This window comes from Natator depressus, chromosome 7, assembly GCF_965152275.1.
Source record: "Natator depressus isolate rNatDep1 chromosome 7, rNatDep2.hap1, whole genome shotgun sequence".
Classification (NCBI taxonomy): domain Eukaryota; kingdom Metazoa; phylum Chordata; order Testudines; family Cheloniidae; genus Natator; species Natator depressus.
The window spans coordinates 26,842,739-26,867,014 of NC_134240.1; the positions used below are offsets into that span (position 1 = coordinate 26,842,739).

The 24,276-nt window shown below is 40.8% G+C and overlaps 1 protein-coding gene across 4 annotated transcripts in view; it reads right to left on the bottom strand.

Moving 5' to 3' along the window:
- The window catches only part of CACNA2D3 (calcium voltage-gated channel auxiliary subunit alpha2delta 3), an 869,947-nt gene that overhangs the window by 50,001 nt on the left and 795,670 nt on the right, over positions 1–24,276 (bottom strand). For all 4 annotated transcript variants that reach the window (XM_074957772.1, XM_074957774.1, XM_074957773.1 and 1 more), the window contains 4 exons: positions 15,248–15,309; positions 13,794–13,838; positions 5,261–5,323; positions 2,274–2,344 (listed from right to left, as the gene is read on the bottom strand). In XM_074957772.1, the coding sequence (XP_074813873.1) occupies positions 2,274–2,344; positions 5,261–5,323; positions 13,794–13,838; positions 15,248–15,309 (241 nt within the window). The remainder of the gene's footprint in view (positions 1–2,273; positions 2,345–5,260; positions 5,324–13,793; positions 13,839–15,247; positions 15,310–24,276) is intronic.

Consider the following 24,276-nt stretch of genomic DNA (forward strand, 5'->3'; position numbering starts at 1 on the left):
AAGAGGTCATCTGATCCCTTTGCAGGATCGGGCCCTTAGTTTGTGTGATAATTAGCATGAATCTGTGATGTAGCGGAATCTCTTTGTATTGCCACTCGGGATAGGTAGGTTCAAGAGGAACTTTAGGACTCCCATTTTGCAGGGTGTGTCAATAAATGCCTTTTGTGTTTTATGGTGTTGGTCCAGGTATCATGGAAGCCTACACTTTGCCAGCTAAGCCACTGAGGAGCACAAACAGCTCAGATGACACTTTTTATAGCACACACATCTGCTGGAAAGTAGACAACATATAGGCAGCAAACTGGAATAAAGGATGGCTCTGGAAATCATCAGAGAAAAACTTCAAAGAATATAGAGACCGATTAGAGCCTGCTCTCTAATCTGATCTCCATAATAACCATAATAATAGGAAATATGATGTACATAATATTTATGGCAACTGCTCTGTTGTGCTCACACAGCATCAGTGCCCAGAATGCAGAGATCCCCTCCAAACCCTTACATGCTTTTTTCCCCTGATTTGAAATAAAAATAAAGAAATACATTAAGGTAAAGTAAAAAGAAAACAATAACCTTTAAACAAGGAACATGTCTGATTAATGTTCATTACAAACCCAGGAAAGGTTCCCATTCCATGTTGGTGGGAGGATTCTTTTTAAAAGCCTTGTATACCCCAGACTAAAGTGACTTTACTTTCTGTTGCCCTGGACTATCTGCTGTACCACAGAAAGAGCAGGTGGCTCATTTAGTGCAATTATACCAGTTTGATTCTAACCCATTTTTTAAATTCACTGGCAACGACCAGCTAATTCTGTTTAAATAATCCACTCACTGTGTTTAAATTTTGCTTTCAGCGTGTGGTTCAGTCACTCTCAGTTAGTGGATTCGATGTTGGCTTCATTCTTTCTAGCTATCTCATAGCTAAACATGAACCGATTAGCCATTCCAAGTTGGCTATTGCTGCACATGAGATGGATCCTTCACTTCATTTATGTTAGTCATGGAGCTCAGCCCCACTGAATTTCTGGTTGAACATCTATTTAAAATGCCAATATTCTGCTGGGTAGGAGAAAAGCAAAGGTATGGAGGCAAAGCATTATCCTTTACATTTAACGCCGATTTTTAGCTTGGATTAAATAAAATGGCTTGCTTCTTGCCCTTCCGTCCCAGAACCCATTTAGTAAATAGGAATTAGTTCACTTCATTTCATAGTAACTATTAAAAATGTAACAGTAAACAAATAACAGTTCCTTTGCCAGCAGAATGAAGGTTGCCACCATCAGAAAACTAGGATTTGGGACTATTCACTGAGTGCTAGATCTTCTCAATTTGGGAGAGCTCTTTATTGTGTGTGATGAACCACTGTACAGCCCAACAGGAGCACAGGAAGCATACGGCTTCTAAGGATATGACTACACTACAATCAGGAGGTGTGACTTAGCTTTAAAACCAAAGCTAGCTTGAGTACAACAGCAGTAACAGCACAGCAGCAGGGGTGGCTAAATGCAAGGACTACAGTTCTTCACAGCTCTTATATGGGGCATACAACGGTGAAGGGATGGAGGCTATTTAGAGCTGTGTAAAAACCAGGCAGAATCTAGTACTGAGTTGGGAGATAAGGTTAACATACCCTTGCAAAATTCTACTTGCCCACTTCCCTGAAGTGAGTAATTTATTTTGATGGGCACATAAAAAAATTCATTTGTTTTTCATTACAATGTTGGTAAGGCCCAGCAAGTAGATTTTTGCCTGGCCTGGTCAATTTTCATGACAATTTGTGAGGCTGAGATAGTAAATGTGAGTGAAAATATATCAATGAGAAGTAATTCCTTCCCTTTTATCTCTGGGACACTTTTGTCTTTTCTGGTTTGTCTTTTCTAAAGAAGACAATCTCCAGGATTATATAGGTTACATTGTTTTCTATTTCCTCTGTGACTTGCTTTAAAAATCTGTTTAAGCTGCACTGCAGTATATAGGGCCCAATTCTGCTGCCATTGAAGTCAATGGGAACAGGATTGGACTCAGATTCTTACTTCAGTATCATATTCCAATAAGCTATACTGTGTTAACAGGAAACTCATTGTAGGCCAAATCTCCAAGACTTGTAACAGTCCATGTATGTGGCATCAAATTACGAAGATCACCTGGAACATGAGCACAAGCAGAATCCAGCCACTCAGTCAACTTTGGGCTTGTTTTATTTGACCTTGGTTTTATTTTACTTTATTTATACAAACCTTTTTTTAAGGGAGAGAAGGTTGTAAAATTCTTACCTTTTAAAGGAGCCCATTGTTAGCAATTTGTTCATCACAGCCCCCTCGATCTCACCAAAAAAGTTCCCAGTCTGAGGGGGAAGAACATACATGACCAGAAGTGGAGATAAATGCAAAAAAAGAGTGGATACAATTTAAACTGGCATATCCTAGGATCTGACAAGAGTGGAGCTGACAGTTACATAGATAGATTTTCAGGGCTACTGCTACATAAAAAATTGAAAAGGACTTAACAGTCATGACAAGTTATGGGGATTACAGAGTAAACCCTTGAGCAGATGGGTGAGTTTATACAATAGATTGAGGTACATTGCATAACATCTAATGTCAGAAATAAAAACCACCCAAATCTCAAGCTTGTAAAGAAAATGCAACTAATCTGATCACAAACCCTTGTGATTAAAATGCTACTCCATAAAGATATAAACTGGTTTTGAAAGGATTTCCTAAATGGTCATAAAAAAGCATTGTTTATAATTCCTGCATGACCTGTTTATGGAGCTGGAACATTACATTTCACCAATCCTATAAATTTTCACCCCATTCAGAGTCATTTCCTGCTTAAAACCACTCATCTCGATGAATGATCCATTTTGCCTTTGTTCAGTAAATGAAAAGATATGGAATAATGAAGACAAATTTCTGATGAGAAAACAAACATTCCTGTTACGAATTTGATATACAATCTGGAAGAAACCCCATTATCCATTAGGCCTGGTCCTGACAGCTAGGCAAATGGAGCTGTAAAGAATCATGCATGTGCACGACAGTGTCTTTTTCCAGTGTAGGGATGGCATTTTTAATTCAGGACCTCAATTCACAGAACAATTGGACATGATCTTTGCACTGTTTTTAAGGGGAAAATCCCAGAATTTAGGGGAAGCGGGAGGAAAGGGCATGAATAACTAAACCCTAGTTTTCATTACAAGTAACTTACTTGACCTCAACTATACACCTGGGAGTTTGCAGACAGAAGTTACAGACCTAGCCAAGAGGCATTCCTCTGTCTAAAGAGCAAGTATTGCCTTTTTCACTGAGGGGAAACCTGGGACATTTTTCAAAACACATGAATGTGTAAAGCCTGCTAGGGGCAAGGAGAACATTTTTATTTTCTGTGACTAAATGCACCAATTTCAATAGCACTAGCTGATTAATGATGAAGAAGAATTATCCTAATTGCAAGACAGGAAATCAGACAGCGTCAAATGAGCCCAGACCAGGAAAGGCTGGTATAATATTAGATAGCAAATCTGATTTATCAAGTCATGAGTCAGTTGTATTCAGGCATTTAAAGGACAGCTCTCACTCAAAACACTCTTTTTACAGTTTTAAACATTAGCTTCTCCTCAGAAATCAGTAACCTTTACAGAGTTTGTGGGGTTTTGAGAACATTTGAACTGCTCAGTTTAGATCAAGTAAAGAAATGGATTGTCCAGGTGTAGGGCAGGGCTCTTAGAGCTGCTCTAGTTATTTCTGAAGCAGGAGTCCTCCAAATAGCAGCAGAGAAGGAGAATCCCAGATATTAGGGTAACTGATAGTGCTCCTCCTCCTCACGCACAAAGGAGATAGCGTTGTGTGGTGCGTGGCAAAGGAGTATGGAAAGACAGAGTCTTATTGCCAGGGCCCTACTATATTCACGGTCCATTTTGGTCAATTTCACAGTCATAGGATTTTAAAAATTGTAAATTTCATGATTTCAGCTATTTAAATCTGAAATTTCACAGTGTTGTAATTGTAGGGGTCCTGACCAAAAAGGAGTTTGAGGTGGGGTTTGCAAGGTTATTGTAGTGGGGGGTTGTGATATTGCTATCCTTACCTCTGCACTGCTGCTGGCGGCGGCACTGCCTTCCGAGCTGGGCAGTTGGAGATGGTATTGCCTCCTTTGTCGGGGAGGGTCAAAGTCAATTTCTGCCTCTGTGCCCTTGATACTGCCATGAGACTGCCTGCTTGTGATGCAGTCAGAGTAGGCTTTGAAACTGAGCTGGTTGGAAGGTTTTCAACCAAACATTTTTCCACCGGAAAACACTGATCCATCACAAGTGAAAAATTTCACAGAAACTTGTTGACTTTGATGAACCTAATATAACATAGGCAGGTTTCAAAATCTGCCTGCCAGGCAGGTTTCACAAGGAAACCTAGCTAATTTCCTGCCATCTCACCTGCCTGGTTCCTTGGCAGCCCTCCTGAATGATTGTCCCGGAGTTGGGACCCCAGGGCTTCCAGGGTCCCAGCTCTTTGGCAGCCCCACCATGTGGACTGCTTCAGACTTGGGGGCCCCAGGGCTTCCAGACTGCTAGGCCAGCTGGCTTCACACAGCTTGGAGAGCCTGCTGGCACAGGAGTGTGGAAGCCCTGGGGTCTCCGACTCTGAGGCAGTCATCATAAAGAGGTTGGTATGGCGCCAAGGGTGCTGGAAGCTGCTGACTGAATTAACATGATCCTTGTCAGTTTCACTGCTGCCCACTATTGAATTGCACTGGTGAAAGTGACCAGTCTGGTCAGACAAAATATGATTCTTTTTTGTTGGAGCAAGGGTCAGGGTGAGGGAAGATGTCTCTGAAAGAATGTAAGGTTCTACATCCCAGTAAACCTACCTAATCATATCAAACTTAATTCAGCTGAGATCTAGCCAGAAATATGGGAATTTCAGATCACAACTGAATGAGGTAAAAACTCCACATGGAACCCTCTTCCTCAACGTAAAAATTCTTAAAGGGGAACAGATACCTCTGTAGCAAAGAGTTCTGTAATTTATGAGTTTAGAGCAGACCCACCCCACTGTGAGTAGAAATTCTTTGAGGCCCTCTGACAGGCAAATTACATTCTTTGAGGGAGGGATCTTTTTAATCTCATGCTACTTATTCCTTAAATGTGGATCATTGTCTTAATGCTTCAACACTGAAGACCATGTTTAATAAACAAAATCAAACAAACTAAACATTTTCTAATATCTGATATGGGACTGGTTAAAAAAAGCCTGCCACTTACCTGTCTGTAGTCTTCAGATACTAAAATAAATCCATTATTATCTATGAGGTAGCAGTTAATTGCCTACAAAATAATAAAGCCACAATTTCAAGTCTTGTTTTTAAAGTATGTCACTGATTTCATTAAGTAATGTATTTCAATCCCACGTGTCCTCTAAACGGATAAACATTTGGCCCTTATATAATTGTAAATTATATAAATTATAAGTGAACCAACTTCGCAATTGAGAGAAATGATTAAGGTATCTTAAGTGATTACTTCACGCACAAATGCCCCAAACCAAGGGTTTATCAAACAGAACCAAAAATATTTTTTAAAGAAATTCAACATTTTAATAATGCGTTTTTAAAAATATTTCCCTGTAACAAAGAATGCAAAGGCATACAGGCCTGGTGCTACTCATGGCTTATGCTCTATTTAGAGAACAACATCAGCACAATGTCATTACCCTAATGATGTATTAATGAAAACATAGTGTCAGCTTGGAGGACCAACAGGGGACCAGGTAATATTTTTTTAATTTGTTCATAGAATGAGAGGGGGTAAAGGCTTCTGTAAAAGAGGCCCCATAGGTCTCCTAAAGGTTTTCAAACTGTGTTTTTAATTGGGACCTGGAATCAGGGGTAGGAATGTTAGCTTTAGGTAGGTCATACTTATAAATTGCATAAAGCAAGGTAAACTCAAATCAGTGCTTCCCCCACACTATTTTAACCTCAAGTGAATGATTTGCTACAGGCTAAGTTTTAATTACTGCTCTGCAGAATTTAAATTCAAGGTTTAGTTCAAACCTTGGTATAACTCAGTTCCTCTTTATTATTACTTCAGATACCTGCCCCAACACTATATTTGTAACATATCTTTACTCTAGGCCTAACTCAGCAAAATAGTGTTCCTTACACATTGTGAAATTTACATTAAAAAGTTCAGGATCGCTCCCAACACAGTACATTTCATGGATTAGCTCTTATTCCAAAGTCTTCTCTTCTTACCACAAATAGGCCGGCTGCAGCCATGAATAAAAGGTACCCTGTGTTGCACAACAGCAACCCAAGACAATGTTCCTACAATTTGGTAATTGAAAGCAGCTAAATACAGAGTCTGATCCTGGAGTCCTATCTTCAGTGGGAGTTTTGCCTGGGTAAGAACTACATGATCAGGCCCATAGCCTTCTTCACAACATGTATGCTGTGACCATTGATTCATATCTTGGCTTTTGGTTGAGAGTTGTTAAATTACTACAGAAGAAGCAGCCCTTGCCCTTGACTACCAGGAAGATAAAGTTCACTGAGTAATAATACATGCTCACTCACTATGTTTGGAGGTTCAGTTCAGATACGCAAATGCTTAGACACATATTTAAAGATTATCTAAATCGCTTTAGCCTTCTGTATTGGACTGGAAATACAAAAAGCTTTCTAATATTTACTCGTCTGGTCCAGGCTGGAAATATTGTGACAATGTTATCCAGTCTTTCAGGTTGAATTTTGATACTTCAGATTCTGGTCAAATACTGGCAGTGAACCCCTGCCCCAAAAACTCAACTTTGCAGAAATGTCTGTTTCCAGTTTGTTTTTAACAAATGGGCAAAAGTTTGGTGAGCTTATTACTCCAACCAGTTTTGCTCATCCACAACACAGATAACTGGGCATTTGCTTTGACACTGGAGCTGGAGCTCATGTAGAGCCTCTTGCAGCTCTGTTTCAGAAGCCCCACCCTATTCACCCACAATTAGGATGGGAATCCAGCCTGGCAGACGCTGCAGGTCTAGCTGATGGCTCGTTTGGCAGGTAGGGAGTTGTTAAGTTGCTGCAACTTGTGGATGGTTGCAAGTGCGAGTAAAAGGATGAGACTCCTATTAACTTTACTGGAAGCTAAGTTAAGCCAACATGGAATACTTTCAAAAATTCCACCGTAAAGCTACTCTCTGCTGGCGCAACCATCAAGGGAGGGTAGCAGCACAGAGGATGCACATTCAGCCCTGATGCATACAGGGGTGAATCAACAGGCCACCCACGCACCTCAGCGGGTGGGGGAAGTTGATTAGGCTGGTGGTGAAGAGGGACAGCCCCAACAGCAAGAGAAGGAGACACTTGATGAAGGCCATTGGGTAGCTCTTCCCCTGCTTGGAATCTTTGCTACCCATTGGCCAGTTAGGGTGCAGAGTTGTTGATTGGCCTGCATCTTCCAGCTCCAGGGATTTAACCTGGAACACAAGCCATGTTGAGCCTCTTGTGGCTCCATTGCAGCAGTGTTACTCACTGATGCAGCAGTAGAAGCAGTCAGAATGCAGAGGAAGACAGTGGGTATCCCAAACATACTCAATATTTGGACTTGCAGACAATCTACAAAGCATTGGACCCACACAAAAGCAGCCAGGACAGCAGATAGATCCCAGCCGGGTTTCAGGGCTGACACCATTTGCATCCAGTGTTTCAGCAAAAGAGGCCTGCAGAGGCATCAGGTCATTGACAAACAACGTGGTCCTGCCTCATGTTCTGGTTATTCACCTTAAGGAAAATGATCTCAGGGGCTGCATGGAGTTGATTTCAGGGATAGAATCCAGAGGGTTGTTGGCTCAATTAGGCAATCATGGCTGGAGGTTGGGTTAATATGATCACTAGTGCTTGCAAGGTGGGTTGGTGAGGTGCTCCAAACCCACCCAAAGTGGACAAGGCTAGGTAGAAAGTGAATTGGGATGTCACCAGGATGCCTGTGGAGACAAGGGGGTTGGTGGTACTGCATAGGGTCGCCTGTTACAATAGGCCTTAATTTTTCAGGGATGATGATGTACCTTTGTCACTTGGAGGTACTTACATATGGCTATGGAATGTGAGGGAATGGGATGGGACAGGAGCTGTGATACCAGGCACTGTCACTGCGGGGAGGAGTGACCTAGCTAGTCGCTAATGCCTCTGTGGCTGGTTTCCTATGTGGTTAAAAGGATAAAATGAACAGTTCTCAGAGGTAAAAGACCTGGGATTTTGCTGATGGGCCCTGGGCTCATGGGATAGGGTGAGGCCTTGTGCCCTTGTGGGCTGAGTCCCCACTCTTCTGCCTCCTCTTCCTCCTCACAGGAGGTGGAGTGGTAGGACTCACAGCAAACTGATTCTTTGGGTAGGTTGAGGAGAGTCTACCCTGAGTTATGGGTTATATGATAGGAGCCCTGTAACCCCCCACACTGGAACCACTTAAATGCCTGGTTTAGGGGAGTATTGCTGATGGGTAGATAGCTCCCCTCCCTTGTGTTTAACTTAATAAAAGTTGTGGCCTTCTACTTAAAATCCATCCACACGTGTCCTCATTTTGCCGCTATATCCGGATCAAATGCCACCCACTCATCTCAATGGGGTGGCCGGATCAACTGTAGTTTTTAGCAGCCACACAAACAGTTGCATAGAGAGTGGCTGTCCAAAGCTCAGAAATAAATAAAAACAGTCACACGGAACAAGACAAAGTCTGGCTTCATTCGCTATTCTTTCTCAGTCAAGCAACCTGCAGAAGGGAACAAAATGCCTGGATTCCAGAATGAGAAGCCATATCTTGTTTCTCTTAGCCATAGCCACCTGTTAGCATTGTTCAGGTTTTAGAAGGTGATGAGTGGCCTAATTCATAGATTCATAGGTGAGAAAGGACCACTGTGATCTAGTCTGACTTCCTGTATAACACAGGCCATAGCACTTCCCCGAAATAATTCCTAGAACAAATCTATTAGAAAAATATCCAATCTGGATTTAAAAATGGTCAGTGATGGAGAATCCACCATAACCCTTGGTAAATTTTTCCAAAGATTAATTACTCTCCCCATTAAAGATGTACGTCTTATTTCTAGTCTGAATTTGTCTAGCTTAAATTTCCAGCTAGTGGATTGTATTATACCTTTCCCTGCTAGACTGAAGAGCCTATTATTAAATATTTGTTCCACATGTAATTTGTTCCTCATGTTCCAGTAATAAAGTCATCCTTAATCTTCCCTTTGTTAAATAAATTGAGCTCTCTTAGTCTATCATTGTAAGCAATATTCTCTAATCCTCTAATCATTCTCATGGCTCTTCTATGAACCCTCGCGGACTTATCAGCATCCTTCTTGTATTACGGGTACCAGGACTGGGCACCGGATTCCAGCCCGAGTTGCACCAGTGCCCACAATATAGAGTTAAAATAACCTCTCTGCCAATACTCAAGGTTTCCCTATGTATGCATCCCAGGATTGCATTAGTGGAATACTCCCTAGGATTAGGTGTTCAGCTACTTATCCCCCAAGACTCCCACATCTTTTCAGTGTCTTTCCCAGGATACAGTCCCCCAGCTGGTAAGTATGGCCTACATTCTTTGTTCCTAGATGTATGTATTTACATTTAGTTGTATTAAAACACATATTGTTTGCTTGCACCCAGTTTATCAAGAGAGTCAAATCACTCTGTATCAGTGTCTGTATCACTCTGTCCTCTTCATTATTTACCAATCCCTCAAATGTGTGTGTCAAGTGGGATTTATGTGCCTAAGCACCTTTGTGTGTCTGGACCTAACTGACTTGTGCAAGGTCTGTGGAGAAACAGGAAATCAGAAAGTCTGTGGAGGAACAGGAAATTAGACCCAGGTCTCCTGAGGCGCAGGCTAATGCCCTAACCACTAGCCCATTCTTCCTGTGTGCTAATAACACGACTGGAGATAGGGAAATGGATCTATGTGGTGAGAGGGTTTATGTTGTTCATTTCTTGGGCTCATCCAAATATTCCATGGGGGATAATGCACCACATGCAGGAGTGCATTCACTCGTCTTTCACTTGCCATAAATAAAAATAGCCTTCTCCATATAGCAAGAAATCCAGGAAAGATTATTTAAATTAAAAAAAGCATTGGCAAAGGACAGTTGGAGGCATTTACTCGTCCAGCGCATAAGCATGAAATTCTTAATTATGAGATTAGTTCAGGAGATAATATTATTCAGACACAGTAGGCTCATGTGAACCCTGTAAGATTTGATTCACAACAATAACCAAGTGTGAACCATACACTTCAGGTTTGCTTGAAGGCTCAAGTTCAATGAACTGCAGACTTCAAGGGGAACATTCCATATGCAGACAGTCCTTGGGCTTGTAAAAAGGAGCAGGCATGACGTCCAGAATAAACTTGGCAAGAATGTGGGCTGAGTTCTGAGAATGCAACTGACCTTGCACCTAAAACTAGATTACTCTGGAGTGGGTTCAAGGTCTGAGTATTTTGCATAGCTCCAGTGTACAATTATATTAACAATCATGGAACGTAATGTGAATTAAAACACATCCCACCTCAACACATTTGTGAAAATAACAAATTAACAAATTCATAGTCCCCCCCTCAAAGAAACTGAAATTTCTGTTTAACTGCATGAGTGGCATGTCATCACTATTCAGTGCCATTAAAAGCAAGGTTCAAAACTCACCAACTTGTTCAGCTTATGCCCACTGTGCAACTGGATGACAGACAAGGTCTCTCCTATTACTTGGGTTTTAGCTGCTGTTCACCAGTAAGTAAAAACCGTTTACCAGATGTCTGCTTGCCGTTGAGAGCTGGACAGTAAGGGCCATTGAGAGAGATTGTGACTTTTGACATTTGATAGGATGTAAGAAGGGAAATGTTTGTTTGTTTTTTTACAAATCTGCTTCCCTTCTCTAGTATAGCAACTGATGGCATATTTCGTGATTTATTAAAATCACAAAATATGCCATTTGACAAAAATGGTCACATATCATCACCATGCTTGATTTGACAAAAAAAGTCACATATCATCACAGCTGTTTATATAAGAAAATATGTACCATTACTATTCAGTCACTAGGACAGCCACAAGGAAGGGAATCACCTCCACCCATCTGGATATTCCACTGGCTGATGGCTTGAGCTAAATGGTAAGGAGATTTCATATAGCACTCTAACCCTACCCAGATTGCCTGAGGTTATACTCAGCTCAGCAAGCTGGTTGGATATAACTGGGAACCCATTGATACAAGTATTTAAAGGCTGTTGGAGGGGATCCAAGGTAAAGTTTGTCCATTAAGTCCACAGCAGGCAGGCACAAAACTAACTTTAGGAGCAAGACTGGGAACGTGAAATTAACAATTCTACAGAGCTTATGTTTTGTATTGGGAGCCTGATCACATTTTAGGGGAAGAGGCTGTGAGCTCACCGAGCCCTAATTAAAATGGACTGAAATGTAAATGACGGCATGGAAATGGAGGTATAAAAGAGGATGGAAATGGCTGCCTTAGCATGAAATCAAGGATTCTGGGGAGAGGGTGTATTTTAAAATTGGCAGTTGAAAAGAAGAACCTTTTTTCAAAGGTTAAAAAATTAAAAAAAGAGGCTGCAAGCTTCAAAGGAAGGAGACATAGGTCTCTAAAGAGAGAGACAGAAAAGGCACATTAGAGACCATCCACATTGACAGGGCACAGGATAATCACTGGCCTTTCCACAGTTGACTGCTAGAGTAATAGTGGAGACTGCTTGTATTAGCAGCTATTTAATGGATGGGGAACACAGATTAACTTCAGAGATTTGGCTGACTGCTAATACTTATTTTTCTTTAGTGCTGCCTCTTAAGCCTCTATCATCTAGTGAATTCACTATTTAATGGAGCTAGTTGGAACATTTTCAACAAAATGAAATTTCATCAAAATATGTTGTCTACTCAATGTTAAAAGGTTTTGCAGAGACATAGTGGCTCCAACGAAGTTGTCAAGTGTAAAGGTGGAGGATGGGAGAGAGACTCTCTTATACTCTACAACCTGGTGGTTAGAGCGCTGTCCTGGAATGTTGGAGACCCAGGTTCATCTCTCCTCTGCCTGTTTCAGAGTGGGATAAAAAACTTTCTGAATCAGACACTTGATGCTGGGACTCCCACATCCCAGGTCAGTGCCCTACTCACCAAGACACACACCCTCCTGCATTGAAAAGCTCAGGTTTTAATCTGAAAATGGATTTTTAACACAATTCCATTTTTGCAAAAACATTCCAAAGGTTTTGGTTTCAATCCAATGCAGAACAAAACTAAATGCAGAAACCATGACAGCTGCCATGAAATTGAATTGTCGTTTTCCAGTCGGCTCTACTATTTAGTTCTTGGAAATGCATTGTAGTTTGCTGTAATGAGTTACTAATTTGATATGTTGAAGAAATTGCCATGCTCCATTCTTACAATGTTGGAATTTTAAATTCTGTTTCCAGAATGTTTTGTGTGTTTTCAATCCCCTGTGGAACTGTCACACATTTAAAAAGTGGTATCACTCTACCTGGGTCTTGGCTGTGTTTTTTCAATAAAACGTCTGTTCAAAATGCTCTGAATGTCAAACCATGTTGGGAATGCGGGGTAGAATCCCAGAAATTGGCTTGCCAGAATTATTGTCAGACATCATAAACTGTTTGGAAGTTAATTTAAAGAAAAGTCTAGTACAAAATGAAAATAATTTTTTTCCACAAGCCTGAACTGAATGTCCATCTTAATACTTGCATATGTTTCAAAATACTGTTAAAACACACCTGATGGCTCCTTTTGGATAACTTACACTCTTCTTGGGAAGGGGGTGAGGTTTGAATTGACTGTTCCCAGTGAAGCCCCAACTTAATTTTATACCACAGGAAATACTGTGGAATACTTACTTTAACTATTATTGTTAATTATTTATACAGTGCTGTAATAAACTGACGACCTCCCCAGCTCGCAGATGACCCACTGCCACATGCAGAGTCTCTTTCCAGAAGTTTTTTTTTTTTTCAAACTTTGGCAAAAGGTAACAAAAACTCAGCCCTCCCTGGGCTACAGCTCCCAAGGATTTTCCCCCCGTTTCCTGCAGGAAGGACGGAGAGATATCTTCCATGTTCTGTTCACTGAGCACCACCACTCAAGGGCTTCTCTTTGGAGGCCCTCTTTCCCTAGCAGGTTTCCACTGCCTCCCCATCCCAGGGAACTTCCTGTTGCTTCTTCCCACACTTTAGCACTCCCTCTCCCTGGTTTTCTCTCTCTAGTCCCAGGTATCCTATTTTAAACCTAATTGGGGTCAGCAGACCCGTCACAGGTTCACTTGCCCTGCTCCCTCTTAAAGGGGCCAGCCACCCTGTGACAAGCACGATGACTGAGATTGGTGATATACAAAACATAACATAATCCAAGAAATTTTATGTCTAACAGACAAACAGTTCTAACAGGGCAACAGTTCCAATGTAGCTTTGTGCTTAATGAATCTTTCCAATTATAATTTGCAGTTTTAATATGTAAAAATATTATCAAGTGGGTAATCTTCACATAATAAGGAATAGTTATTTATTATGTAAAAATGTTCCTTTAATGAAAGGTACATTAACTTCTTATTCTATGGTATGTATCAGGGACGTGTCTGTATTTTAAGATGAACAGTACATGGGTATAATAGTATCCCTGAACAGCTTTTTACCATTTCCAAACTGACTTCAGAAAGTGCACTGCCTTACCTCAGATGAAGTTGCCATACTAAAAACTAAATGGAGATATAAAATGAGAAAAAGTCTATAAAATACTTACTTCATCATCACAGCTTATAGAACATCTTCCATCAAGAGATGGACACTGCAGGGGACACCAATAGGATATATATTTTACACCAATTTTTTTTAAAAAAATTTATTCTGGTGGTTGTCTGAACTGATATTTTAAAAACGATAAGTAAAAATTTAATCAAGAACAGCAGTTAATCTAGAAAAGACCACAAAAGTAGGACTATATTACATTAATTCCGCATTCCTGTTGTGACAGCATCTGCATCAAGGGGTTAATTCATGCTGTGCCAATTTCATTTGCTTATTCCAAACTTTGCTGCCTATCTATAATGATACAGGGCCTTACAAGGCCTTAAAATGATAGGCAAGGCTCCATTGGGACTTCAGTAGGGGTATTGTGTGAGCCAATATTTCACAGAATACTTTAGAGATGATTATTCTCAGAAATAGTACAATCTCAATGTATTCTCAAATCGGTCATGTAAACTCTTGATCCTTTTAAAACTGGAAGAGATTATTTTGTTAAATAAATACACATTTTATTATTTATTAAAAACAAACTAGCCAAAAATGATTCACTGAATACAGTTAGTCGCTAGATCATTACGTCAGGTCACTTAAAGCTAGATAGCAGATATACCATAAACCCTGAAAAAGGGACATAACTGTGCCACGCAAGAGAGACCAGGAACCAAATTGTGACTCAGTCACACAATCTGGTCCTTGGTTTCCCCTTTCCTCCAGGAGGGACTTTATCTATGCCAGCCCTTTACCTGACACAGTTTACTTCTCCCCCTGCACCAACTGTGCTAGCTGGTCCATTTTAGGGACAGTGGACTCAAAGCTCCATCCATTCCTTGCCTACCTGCAGTGGAATGGGAGTAGCAGCCCCATGGAGGCTGCTCCCCAGGTTGAACTGTAACCCATGGTTACATGCCCTACCCCTGCCTTAATTCCCTGCATAGGCATGATGGGACAGCACAGTCTTGTCCTTAGTAATAGCAATGCACTGGAAGAAACGAGGGGAAAAAAAGGTAATTTGAAACCATATACAAAAATTTTGAGTGAAATCAGGTTTGTATTAAGTATATTTATTCTTACTGTTATCAAAATGCACTGATCAACCCAAGAGATACTTGAATACTGACAAGGTCATTCATATTTTTCATGTCATTGTTGCATTTTTTAATGTAATGTACCCTTAGGATAACTGTTCATGGATCTGTAGGTTATACTTGGGAGACTGGATTTGGGGAGCCTCTCCATTCATGACAATGAGTGTTGGATCAGTCCCATGTGTTTAGCCTCATGATCACACTTTTGTGTTATAATGAATTGAAAAGTAAATTAGAATAGCTTACAAACATTCATAGGAAATCTAGAACTGCCTTGGCTAAACATATATAGAACATCACCACCTGTACAGGAAGAGAGTTGCTATGGTCTCATTTGCATAAGTAGCATCTAATTGGAACATACCTGTCTACTGGCAGTCCAAAACTTCCTCTGGAAAAATTCAAGTTTCATCTGGATACCTACAGCTGGTAGAAATTATAAATAAAACCAAGGTATTAAAATATTTTACATGGTTATTTCAAAAGATTCATGGCGGGATATACTGGTGAAACCTACTTGGAAAAAAAATATCACAGTGGTTAAATTTAAGAGATCGTCATGGTCACACATTAAACAAGATGTATCTTTTGCTTAAGAAATCAAGATACTGAGGACACAATATAGTAGGAACTCATAAATCAGGACTTATTAAAATTGTATGCCCTTTACAGTTAAAATAAAGGAACTGAAAAGTGAGCACCAAAGCTATGGCAATTCTTTTTTTCTAGACTGGTCCCATATCTCAATAATCCAACTCTGTTGTATGCTGGAAAAAACATAACTATTCACTACTGACAGGCCAGGAGGATAAGTAAAATTTAGCTGCTGTGGAATTCTGCACTACAGCAGAACCCCACTGTGGGCTGAAGTCTTAAGTTGTCCAAAATGAGTGAAAGATGGCAGAAAGGCCATCTATAGATCTTTGATCTTCAGATATTTGTGTCAATTTTGTGAAAGTAAGCCCAAGGTGGAATAAAAGGAATGAGGTAAAATGAATGAGTGTGTCTAATTTAAAATATTGTTGGTTAAAGGGTTTCAAGACTCCTGATGAGGTTGCCAATGGTAACACATTATGAACAATTTTAAAAATGGTTTACTAAAACATTATAATTAAAAGCTTATATGCTTTTGGAAACATATTATTAATATCTTCATTTTTTAAAAGTTACGATTTTGAAGAAAATGGCAGGAATTACAGGACAGAAAGATTTAGGGATGCCTTATGTTGCATGGCTACTTCAATTGCTCCTGTTGGCCATTGCAGGGAGGCAGATCTGCCCTGATAGCTGGCCCCTTCTGCTCCATCCTAGAGCACTCCTTTCTACTAGTGGGGTCTTCCCTATGGCTCCTTTATGCTAATCTGGCCGAAGCACAAGGACCAATGCAAGAACGAACCGGCACCTCACTGGGCATGGTCTATCCTCAAATCCAATATAAAATTTCCCTGTAAGATCTTCCTGCAGGTCCTCCATAGGAGCTGTAGTTCTTGGAGCTTTGGTGACCAGACAAGGATTCCAGCAACTTCACTGTCATTCATTATCGAAAAAACTCCCACCAAAATCCAAATTGTTTTGGAAACTCTAAGGAAACTTCATTCATTCAATCTTTCTCTAAGACCTATGTTATGGACTGCTTTTAATATATTTCCATTCTTCCATAATATCTTATTCAGACTGGCAGTTGGTATTTGTTTTCACAAATATGCTGAAGATGAAATCATGAGCACATTTCATACTATATTACCAAATATAAAAATGTATGTGATATGAAACTCAAAATATACTGCTACGATGGGATGTAAAATTAACAACAGAGGAACATTTTCATATTGTATTGGTGTAGAAAAAGTTTTGTCCCTGCTGTGCATCACATGCAATACTCCATGGTGCTCTCAGGGAGATCAGCACCCCTACAATGTCCCATTAGGCATAAAAATGCATCTTTAGGTGCCTAAATACCTCTGAAAATCTGGCCCTGAGTCCTTTATATTTAGTAATAAATTTAATAGCCTATTTAACAGTTATTAAAGAGCACCTTTCATCAAAAGATCTCAAAGCTCTTCACAAAAGTGGTTAAGAATATCCTCATTTTACTGATGGGAAAAATGAGACAAGTAAGATGAATGAAAGAATTCACACAGTCAGTGGCAGAATTCAGAATAGAACATAGGTCTCCTGACTCCAAGATGCTTGCTCTAACCATTAGATGACAATGCTGCCTTTCCTAAAAGAATGCAGATATAAATATAAAGTAGCTTGGGGCTCAAATATTTCATTATGAAGTTCTGAAAGGCTAAAGGTCTGTGGATAGCCCAGAAAAAATGTATTGGTTCGAAAATCTTTTTCAAGTATATTTGGTTGGTCTTAGGGCATAAAATAATCTGATCAAAACAATATCCTGTGCTTGTCTTGGTGCTCTTGAAAAGCACAGGGAATATTTATTTCCTCACATGAAGCCTGCAAAAATGCTTTAGTATTACCTCAGGGGTTGAAACTAAAATTATTACTCCATTCACAAGCATTGTTAATTCTTCTGAACATGAGTTCAGTCAAATAATTATAATCTGAAATGTAGGAAACATTCGTAATTGCCATTTATTATACTTTACATACAGATGACTGTTCAAAGCACTGCATGTCAGGAAAAATGAATTCTAAGGAGTTATTCACTCAAAAAAGCATATAAAATACTATGTAGACTTCCTAATGACATTGCACAAACCAGCATATAAACAAAAAAAAAAGGATAGGATTAAAATGTCATATTAGGATATACTCTCTTCAAAGAAAACTCCTGGTGCTGCTTTCACCATAAAGTGTTAATGGGAGCTGTGTTTTCTCTTCTTGTCTTTCACCATAGAAATATATCATGTAGCACTTTGTTATTTAAAAACAAGTATAAGAAGGATTACAAAGCTTTCCTTGGGGGAATACTTCACAAGGGAAGTATGTAATCTGTTAGGCGTGATATTTAAAATTTTGCCACTTTTGACATCCTATAACCTCGAACAGCGCAGACTAAAATATGTTACATTTCTCTTTTACTTTCTTAAATAATATTGTACCTTAGAGATTAATGTTGCAGCCCTACTAATAGCCAAATAGCTAAATGATCTGAATAGTGTTTAAAAAAGGATAGAAGAACACTGGCAGAGTTGGTAAAGCCCAACCCTGAAGACTTCACACAAGTGAAACTCCCACTGAAAATCATGGGAGTTTTACATGAGTGAGAGCAGGCCCAGCATTTCTATCTGCTCTTTCCCCCTCCTGGTCTGTCCAAGAATACACTGAAATTCACAGAGCTGACACCAATAAAAACAAAACTGCAGCTGCCTGCCTTCTCTCATCTTCATAAAGAGAGCATGTTCTAAGTTTTGCAGAAATTAGTCCCAGGATTTCAATTGTCTTTATATTCCAACATTACTTTGTGCAGTTCATTAAAATGTGCACATGAAATGTTTTACAGATGAGCTATGTCATAATTATCTCATTACAGTTTCAAATTCTCTCTCATGTGGTAAGTAATTTATACTGGGCATTAGGATATGTTCAGTATAAATTCATCTTTGATTTAAACAAGGTTATAGGCTGTATATTTAACACTTGTCTACAAAGGTTTATTATGGAACTTGGGTGTTTGTAAAATGTTATCAAAGAGGAACAATATTATGGTATATTATGAATTGCTCTTATATGTTGATTACGCTTACATGAAAATGGTTTACGAGAATCAAAATGACTTTTAAACAAATGTTGTTTTTCTAGGTACTAGGTATGAATGCCCAAATATATTTTTATGATCATTTTCTGATGCTTTACAATTTGGATATCAGATAAGTTGAAGAAATATCTTTCTTGTACTTAGGCTCTAATTCAGGAAAGCACTTAAGCACATGCTTAAAGTTAAGCATGTGAGTTATCCTGCTGAATTCAATGGCTACTCTTTTGCTGGATTGGGACCTCAGCTCTGAAAGGGGCAAAGTCCATGGTCATCCTTTTATCTTGTGAGAGTGAGTTCCATAGTTCCCATGAAAGCTCTCTCTTCCACACTCCCCCTAATAGTTGGCAGTTTCATTGTTCCATAGTCATGGAGAGAGAAGCAATCTCTTAAGCAGCCATGGCCTGTCCCATGGAGGGCTTTGAATGTCAGGGCAGAAACCTTGAACTTGTCTTTCCAGTATAGAGCTCTGGGGTGATGTGTTCACAGTGACCTGCGTTGCTAAGCAGACAGGCTGCCCTACTTTTAAATCATAGAATATCAGGGTTGGAAGGGACCTCCGGAAGTCATCTAGTCCAACCCCCTGCTCAAAGCAGGACCAATCCCCAACTAAATCATCCCAGCCAGGGCTTTGTCAAGCCTGACCTTAAAAACCTCAAAGGAAGGAGATTCCACCACCTCCCTAGGTAACGCATTCCAGTGCTTCACCACCCTCCTAGTGAAAAAGTTTTTCCTAATATCCAATCTAAACCTCCCCCACTGCAACTTGAGGCCACTACTCCTTGTTCTGTCATCTGCTACGACTGAGAACAGTCTAGATCCATCCTCTTTGGAATGCCCTTTCAGGTAGTTGACAGCAACTATCAAATCCCCCCCTCATTCTTCTCTTCTGCAGACTAAACAATCCCAGTTCCCTCAGCCTCTCCTCATAAGTCATGTGTTCCAGTCCCCTAATAATTTTTGTTGCCCTCCACTGGACGCTTTCCAATTTTTCCACATCCTTCTTGTAGTGTGGGGCCCAAAACTGGACCCAGAGGAGAATGATCACGTCCCTCGATCTGCTGGCAATGCCCCTACTTATACATCCCAAAATGCCATTGGCCTTCTTGGCAAGAAGGGCACACTGTTGACTCATATCCAGCTTCTCGTCCACTGTAACCCCTAGGTCCTTTTCTGCAGAACTGCTGCCGAGCCATTTGGTCCCTAGTAGCAGTGCATGGGATTCTTCCATCTGAAGTGCAGGACTCTGCACTTGTCTGTGTTGAACCTCATCAGATTTCTTTTGGCCCAATCCTCTAATTTGTCTAGGTCCCTCTGTATCCTATCCCTACCCTCCAGCGTATCTACCACTCTTCCCAGTTTAGTGTAATTTGCAAACTTGCTGAGGGTGCAGTCCACGCCATCCTCCAGATCATTAATGAAGATATTGAACCAAACCGGCCTCAGGACCGACCCCTGGGGCACTCTACTTTATACCAGCTGCCAACTAGACATGGAGCCATTGATCACTACCTGTTGAGCCCGATGACCTAGCCAGCTTTCTATCCACCTTATAGTCCATTCATCCAATCCATACTTCAACTTGCTGGCAAGAATACTGTGGGAGACTGTATCAAAAGCTTTGCTAAAGTCAAGGAATAAAATGTCCACTGCTTTCCCCTCATCCACAGAGCCAGTTATCTCGTCATAGAAGGCAATTCGATTAGTCAGGCATGACTTGCCCTTGGTGAATCCATGCTGACTGTTCCTGATCACTTGCCTCTCCTCTAAGTGCTTCAGAATTGATTCCTTGAGGACCTGCTCCATGATTTTTCCAGGGACTGAGGTGAGGCTGACTGACCCGTAGCTCCCCAGATCCTCCTTCTTCCCTTTTTGAAAGATGGGCAAATTTTCATTGGGAGAATTTTCAGGGCACCTGGTTTCCTCTCTAGATATAATTAATTGCAATGATCAAGTCTGGAGATCAAGAATGTCTGAATCATCTTAGCTAGGTGTATGTCCAATACGCAGAGAGACAATCTTCTGGCCAGACATAGATGAAGTTGGCACTTTTTGCTATCATGACTATTTGGGCACTGAGGAGTCCAAAAGGGCTTATTTAACAATCTACAGGCAGAGGTCTTCAATAGTGGGGCATATTATAAAGAAAAGGGGCTTATTATAAAGGAAATAACCTCTTCTGCTAATATCTCTAACATCTTGCCTGGGTTCAGCCTTAGCCAGCTGCTCTGCATCTAGATGCTGCCTAGGCCTTCAGAAAGCTCGGAGACTTGACATTTAGGAGATGTAGCACTGGGCACTGACTATGGTACTCCAGCCCATGTATCTCATGATGCAGTCCCACCTCACACCCTACTACCATTGTCTGCTTATCGATAACAAAGTTGAGACTTGGCCTTCAAAATATGAGAAAAGGCTTAAAATCAAGACAAGTTAAAAACTAATCCAGTGCTGTGAGTTTCCCCCTCATAACAATCTCTTTAGACTAATCAAGAAAATCTATATTAGGGGAGTTGCAGCTGTTCCTCAAGTCAGGTCAATGTTTTCAAATGAAATGCTACTGAGGGTACATTTTTATGTCAGCTGTGGCTACAGCACTGAAACAGTTGACTAATAGGAGAGATGAGATTGAGTCCTCCTTTTCCTTTTGTACTATATGCACTATTAAAAGATAGCTGGAGCTAAAGAAGCTACATTGGGTAGCACTCCCTGTGGGGTTCATTACACTCCTGTCCAAACTATGTGCACTATACGTTACTTGAGAAAAGTAATGAACAGAATCTGTTAGCCACTAAGCAAAGGTGGCTTTGGCTATGAGTTCTTAGGAGCCCAACTGAACATTGTTTTGTGGCCCCAATACACCACATAGGATGGAACAGAGAGGAATGCTGAGGTGTAAGTGCCATGTTGATGACATTATGTGATGCCATCCTGCTACAATATTGTGTTAATGTGATGACGCTGGGTCCCTACACAACCGCTGGTATCACAGGCCATGCCAGGATGGCTCTGGTCAGTGATGAAGTGACTCTCCAGATGTTGAAGGTTGAATACTTCTCTATATGATTCATTTGGCAGAGTACAGCATTAAAAGAGATTCATGGCATCAGCAGTTACAATAACAAGTGAAGTTAAAACTGAAGGGGTAGTTTGAAATTTAAGGCATATCCATACTATGAATATTTGTACTGGACCAGGCAAATCCCTAGTGCAGTTGTGCTGCACTGAGGTAAAACAGGGCTTGCCGTGGTATAGTTTACTGTAATTTATGCCAGTCAAGCAAAACTACATTTCTAGTTTTCACAAATCTATATTGTGCATCGCATTACAGGAGTACAGCAGGCCCAATTAATGAGTATACACAGGACTATAGGGGGCCCAATTAATCATAGCTCTGTGTCTTGTTTTTTTTTTACTTATTTACTACCACTCTAGTCTAGTAGCATTTTACATTTACGTTGCACAAGGTGGAGGACTCAGCAAAATCAGACCCAGAAAGTTACATGGAAAAATTTTCACCTGAAGTGAGTTACTCTCATTACCACTTGTGAGTGATGAGGTCATTCTACAGTGTCCCACAAATACAAAGTCTGAGTTTCAGCACAGCAGTACTGTGCTGAATTTTAATAATCCAAACATTTGATACTATACGAAATAATAATTACTACTACTAGCAAGGCAACAAATAGCCTTTGAAAGCAAGTAAGGACAATAGGCAACATTAACTCCATGGAAATATTTTTTTTTCTTTTGACAAAGCTGCCCATATTCCTCAGCACACAGGCTATGAAATAACAGATGGCAGGGACCTAGAGCTTGAAACTCAGTTTCAAGAAGGCAGTTGCTATTCTGACTTTTCAACTGTGTATCATAATCTAGTCAGTCATTTTAAAGCACAAATATGAGAACATAAGGGCTAATGTGCTTGTTTAAAGGACCAAAATGCAAAATACTAGACATGATTAATCACTCAGGACTCATTTAGGCTGCTCAGTCCAAATACTTAGTTACTGGCCATTTGCAATGCAATTGCATGCAAAATTTTCCTTCACTTCATTTGCTAATGGTTTCACTTGTATGTGTATATTTGCCAGTTCAGGTACATTATATTTAAATAATAGATGGTTACAGGGATCACTGAGGGAATAATTCTACTGAAAGGTGAGGGTGGATGGTTTATAACAGGGGTCTCAAACACGCGTCCTGCAGGCCGCAAAGTTATTTGCTGCAGCCTGCCGCCCCGGAGTTATTTCCTGCGGCCACCAAGCTCCCTTCCCCCGCTGCCTCCCCTCGTTCATCCAGTGCGCTGCATCCCCTCTCCTCTGCCTACCTCCAGGCACTTCCCGCTGCCAAACAGCTGTTTGGCAGCACTTAGCGCTTTCCAGGAGGGACGGGGGAGGAGCGGGGAGCGGCGCGCTCAGGGGAGGAGGCAGAGAAGAGGCGGGGCAGGGGCAGGGATTTGGGGAAGGGGTTGGAATAGGGGCAGGAAGGGGGCAGAGTTGGCGTGGGGACTTTGGGGAAGGGGTTGGAATGGGGGCAGGGAAGGGGTGGAAAGAGGCGAGGCCTCATGGAAGGGGTGGAGTGGGGGTGGGGGGGTTCTTTTGTATCTTTATATGAAAACATGTCAGTGATGCAGCCCTTGGGCCAATGTACTAGTCCTCATGTGGCCTCTGTGGTGATTTGAGTTTGAGACCCCTGGTTTATAATATCACCAGAAAGCTCAAGTCTTCACGGTAGCCCTTTGGATCCTTTCCTTTTTCAATTATATTGGAACTCCACACGGCTTTTAAGTTTCAAAACATATATATAGGGTGACCAGATAACAAGTGTGAAAAATTGGGACAGCTAATAATCTTATAAATTAGGTATATTACAGAATGGTTTGGTTGATAAGACACTGAACTGACACTTCAAGACTTGGTTCAATTCCTGGTTCAGTCACAGACTTCCTGTGTAACCATGGACAAGTCAATTCATCTACCCCGTGCCTCAGTTTCCCATCTGGGGATACAACTTCCCTATCTCACAGGGGTGTTGTGAGGATAAAATACATTATTGATGGGAAGGTGTTCAAATACTACAGTGATGAGGCACATATGTATCTAGAAAGACAGAAAGAAAACAAATAACTCCTCAGAATGGACCAGCATTTCTCACACTATATGGGTAAAACCTATGTTTGAAAACATGGTCAGCAAACACAGAAAGCAAATTTGTAGCCAGACAAGGAAAATGTTGTCGCTCTGTAACCCTTTCATCAACAAATAACCTCTTCTCTATGCACTGGTGTATGCTGAAAGTACAGGAGTTCCCACACTGAAAATATAGGGCCTGCTTCCTCCTGTAAAACAAGTGATGGCGGCCAGACCGGGCAGTTCTATGAGAGGGGAAAAGTGGTGGCATCATATTGCCTTCTACAAGCCAGCTGGGGTTCTGTAGGTTTTTTGAGGGCAAGCTTGGGGCAAAAGTGGCGAAACCAAAAATCTTCTTCACTCTCTGGACTATCCAAATGGGAGTGAATGGTACTCTGAAGTTAAAGCTGCACTGACTGCCACAGCGCATCCTCTACAGTTCTACTGTGAGGGAAGGCATCCAACGGGAAGGCCAGAGCCTGTCCACAAAACATCATGGAAGAGCCAGCCACTCACATGGAGGCTCTGGGACCAGTAGAGATG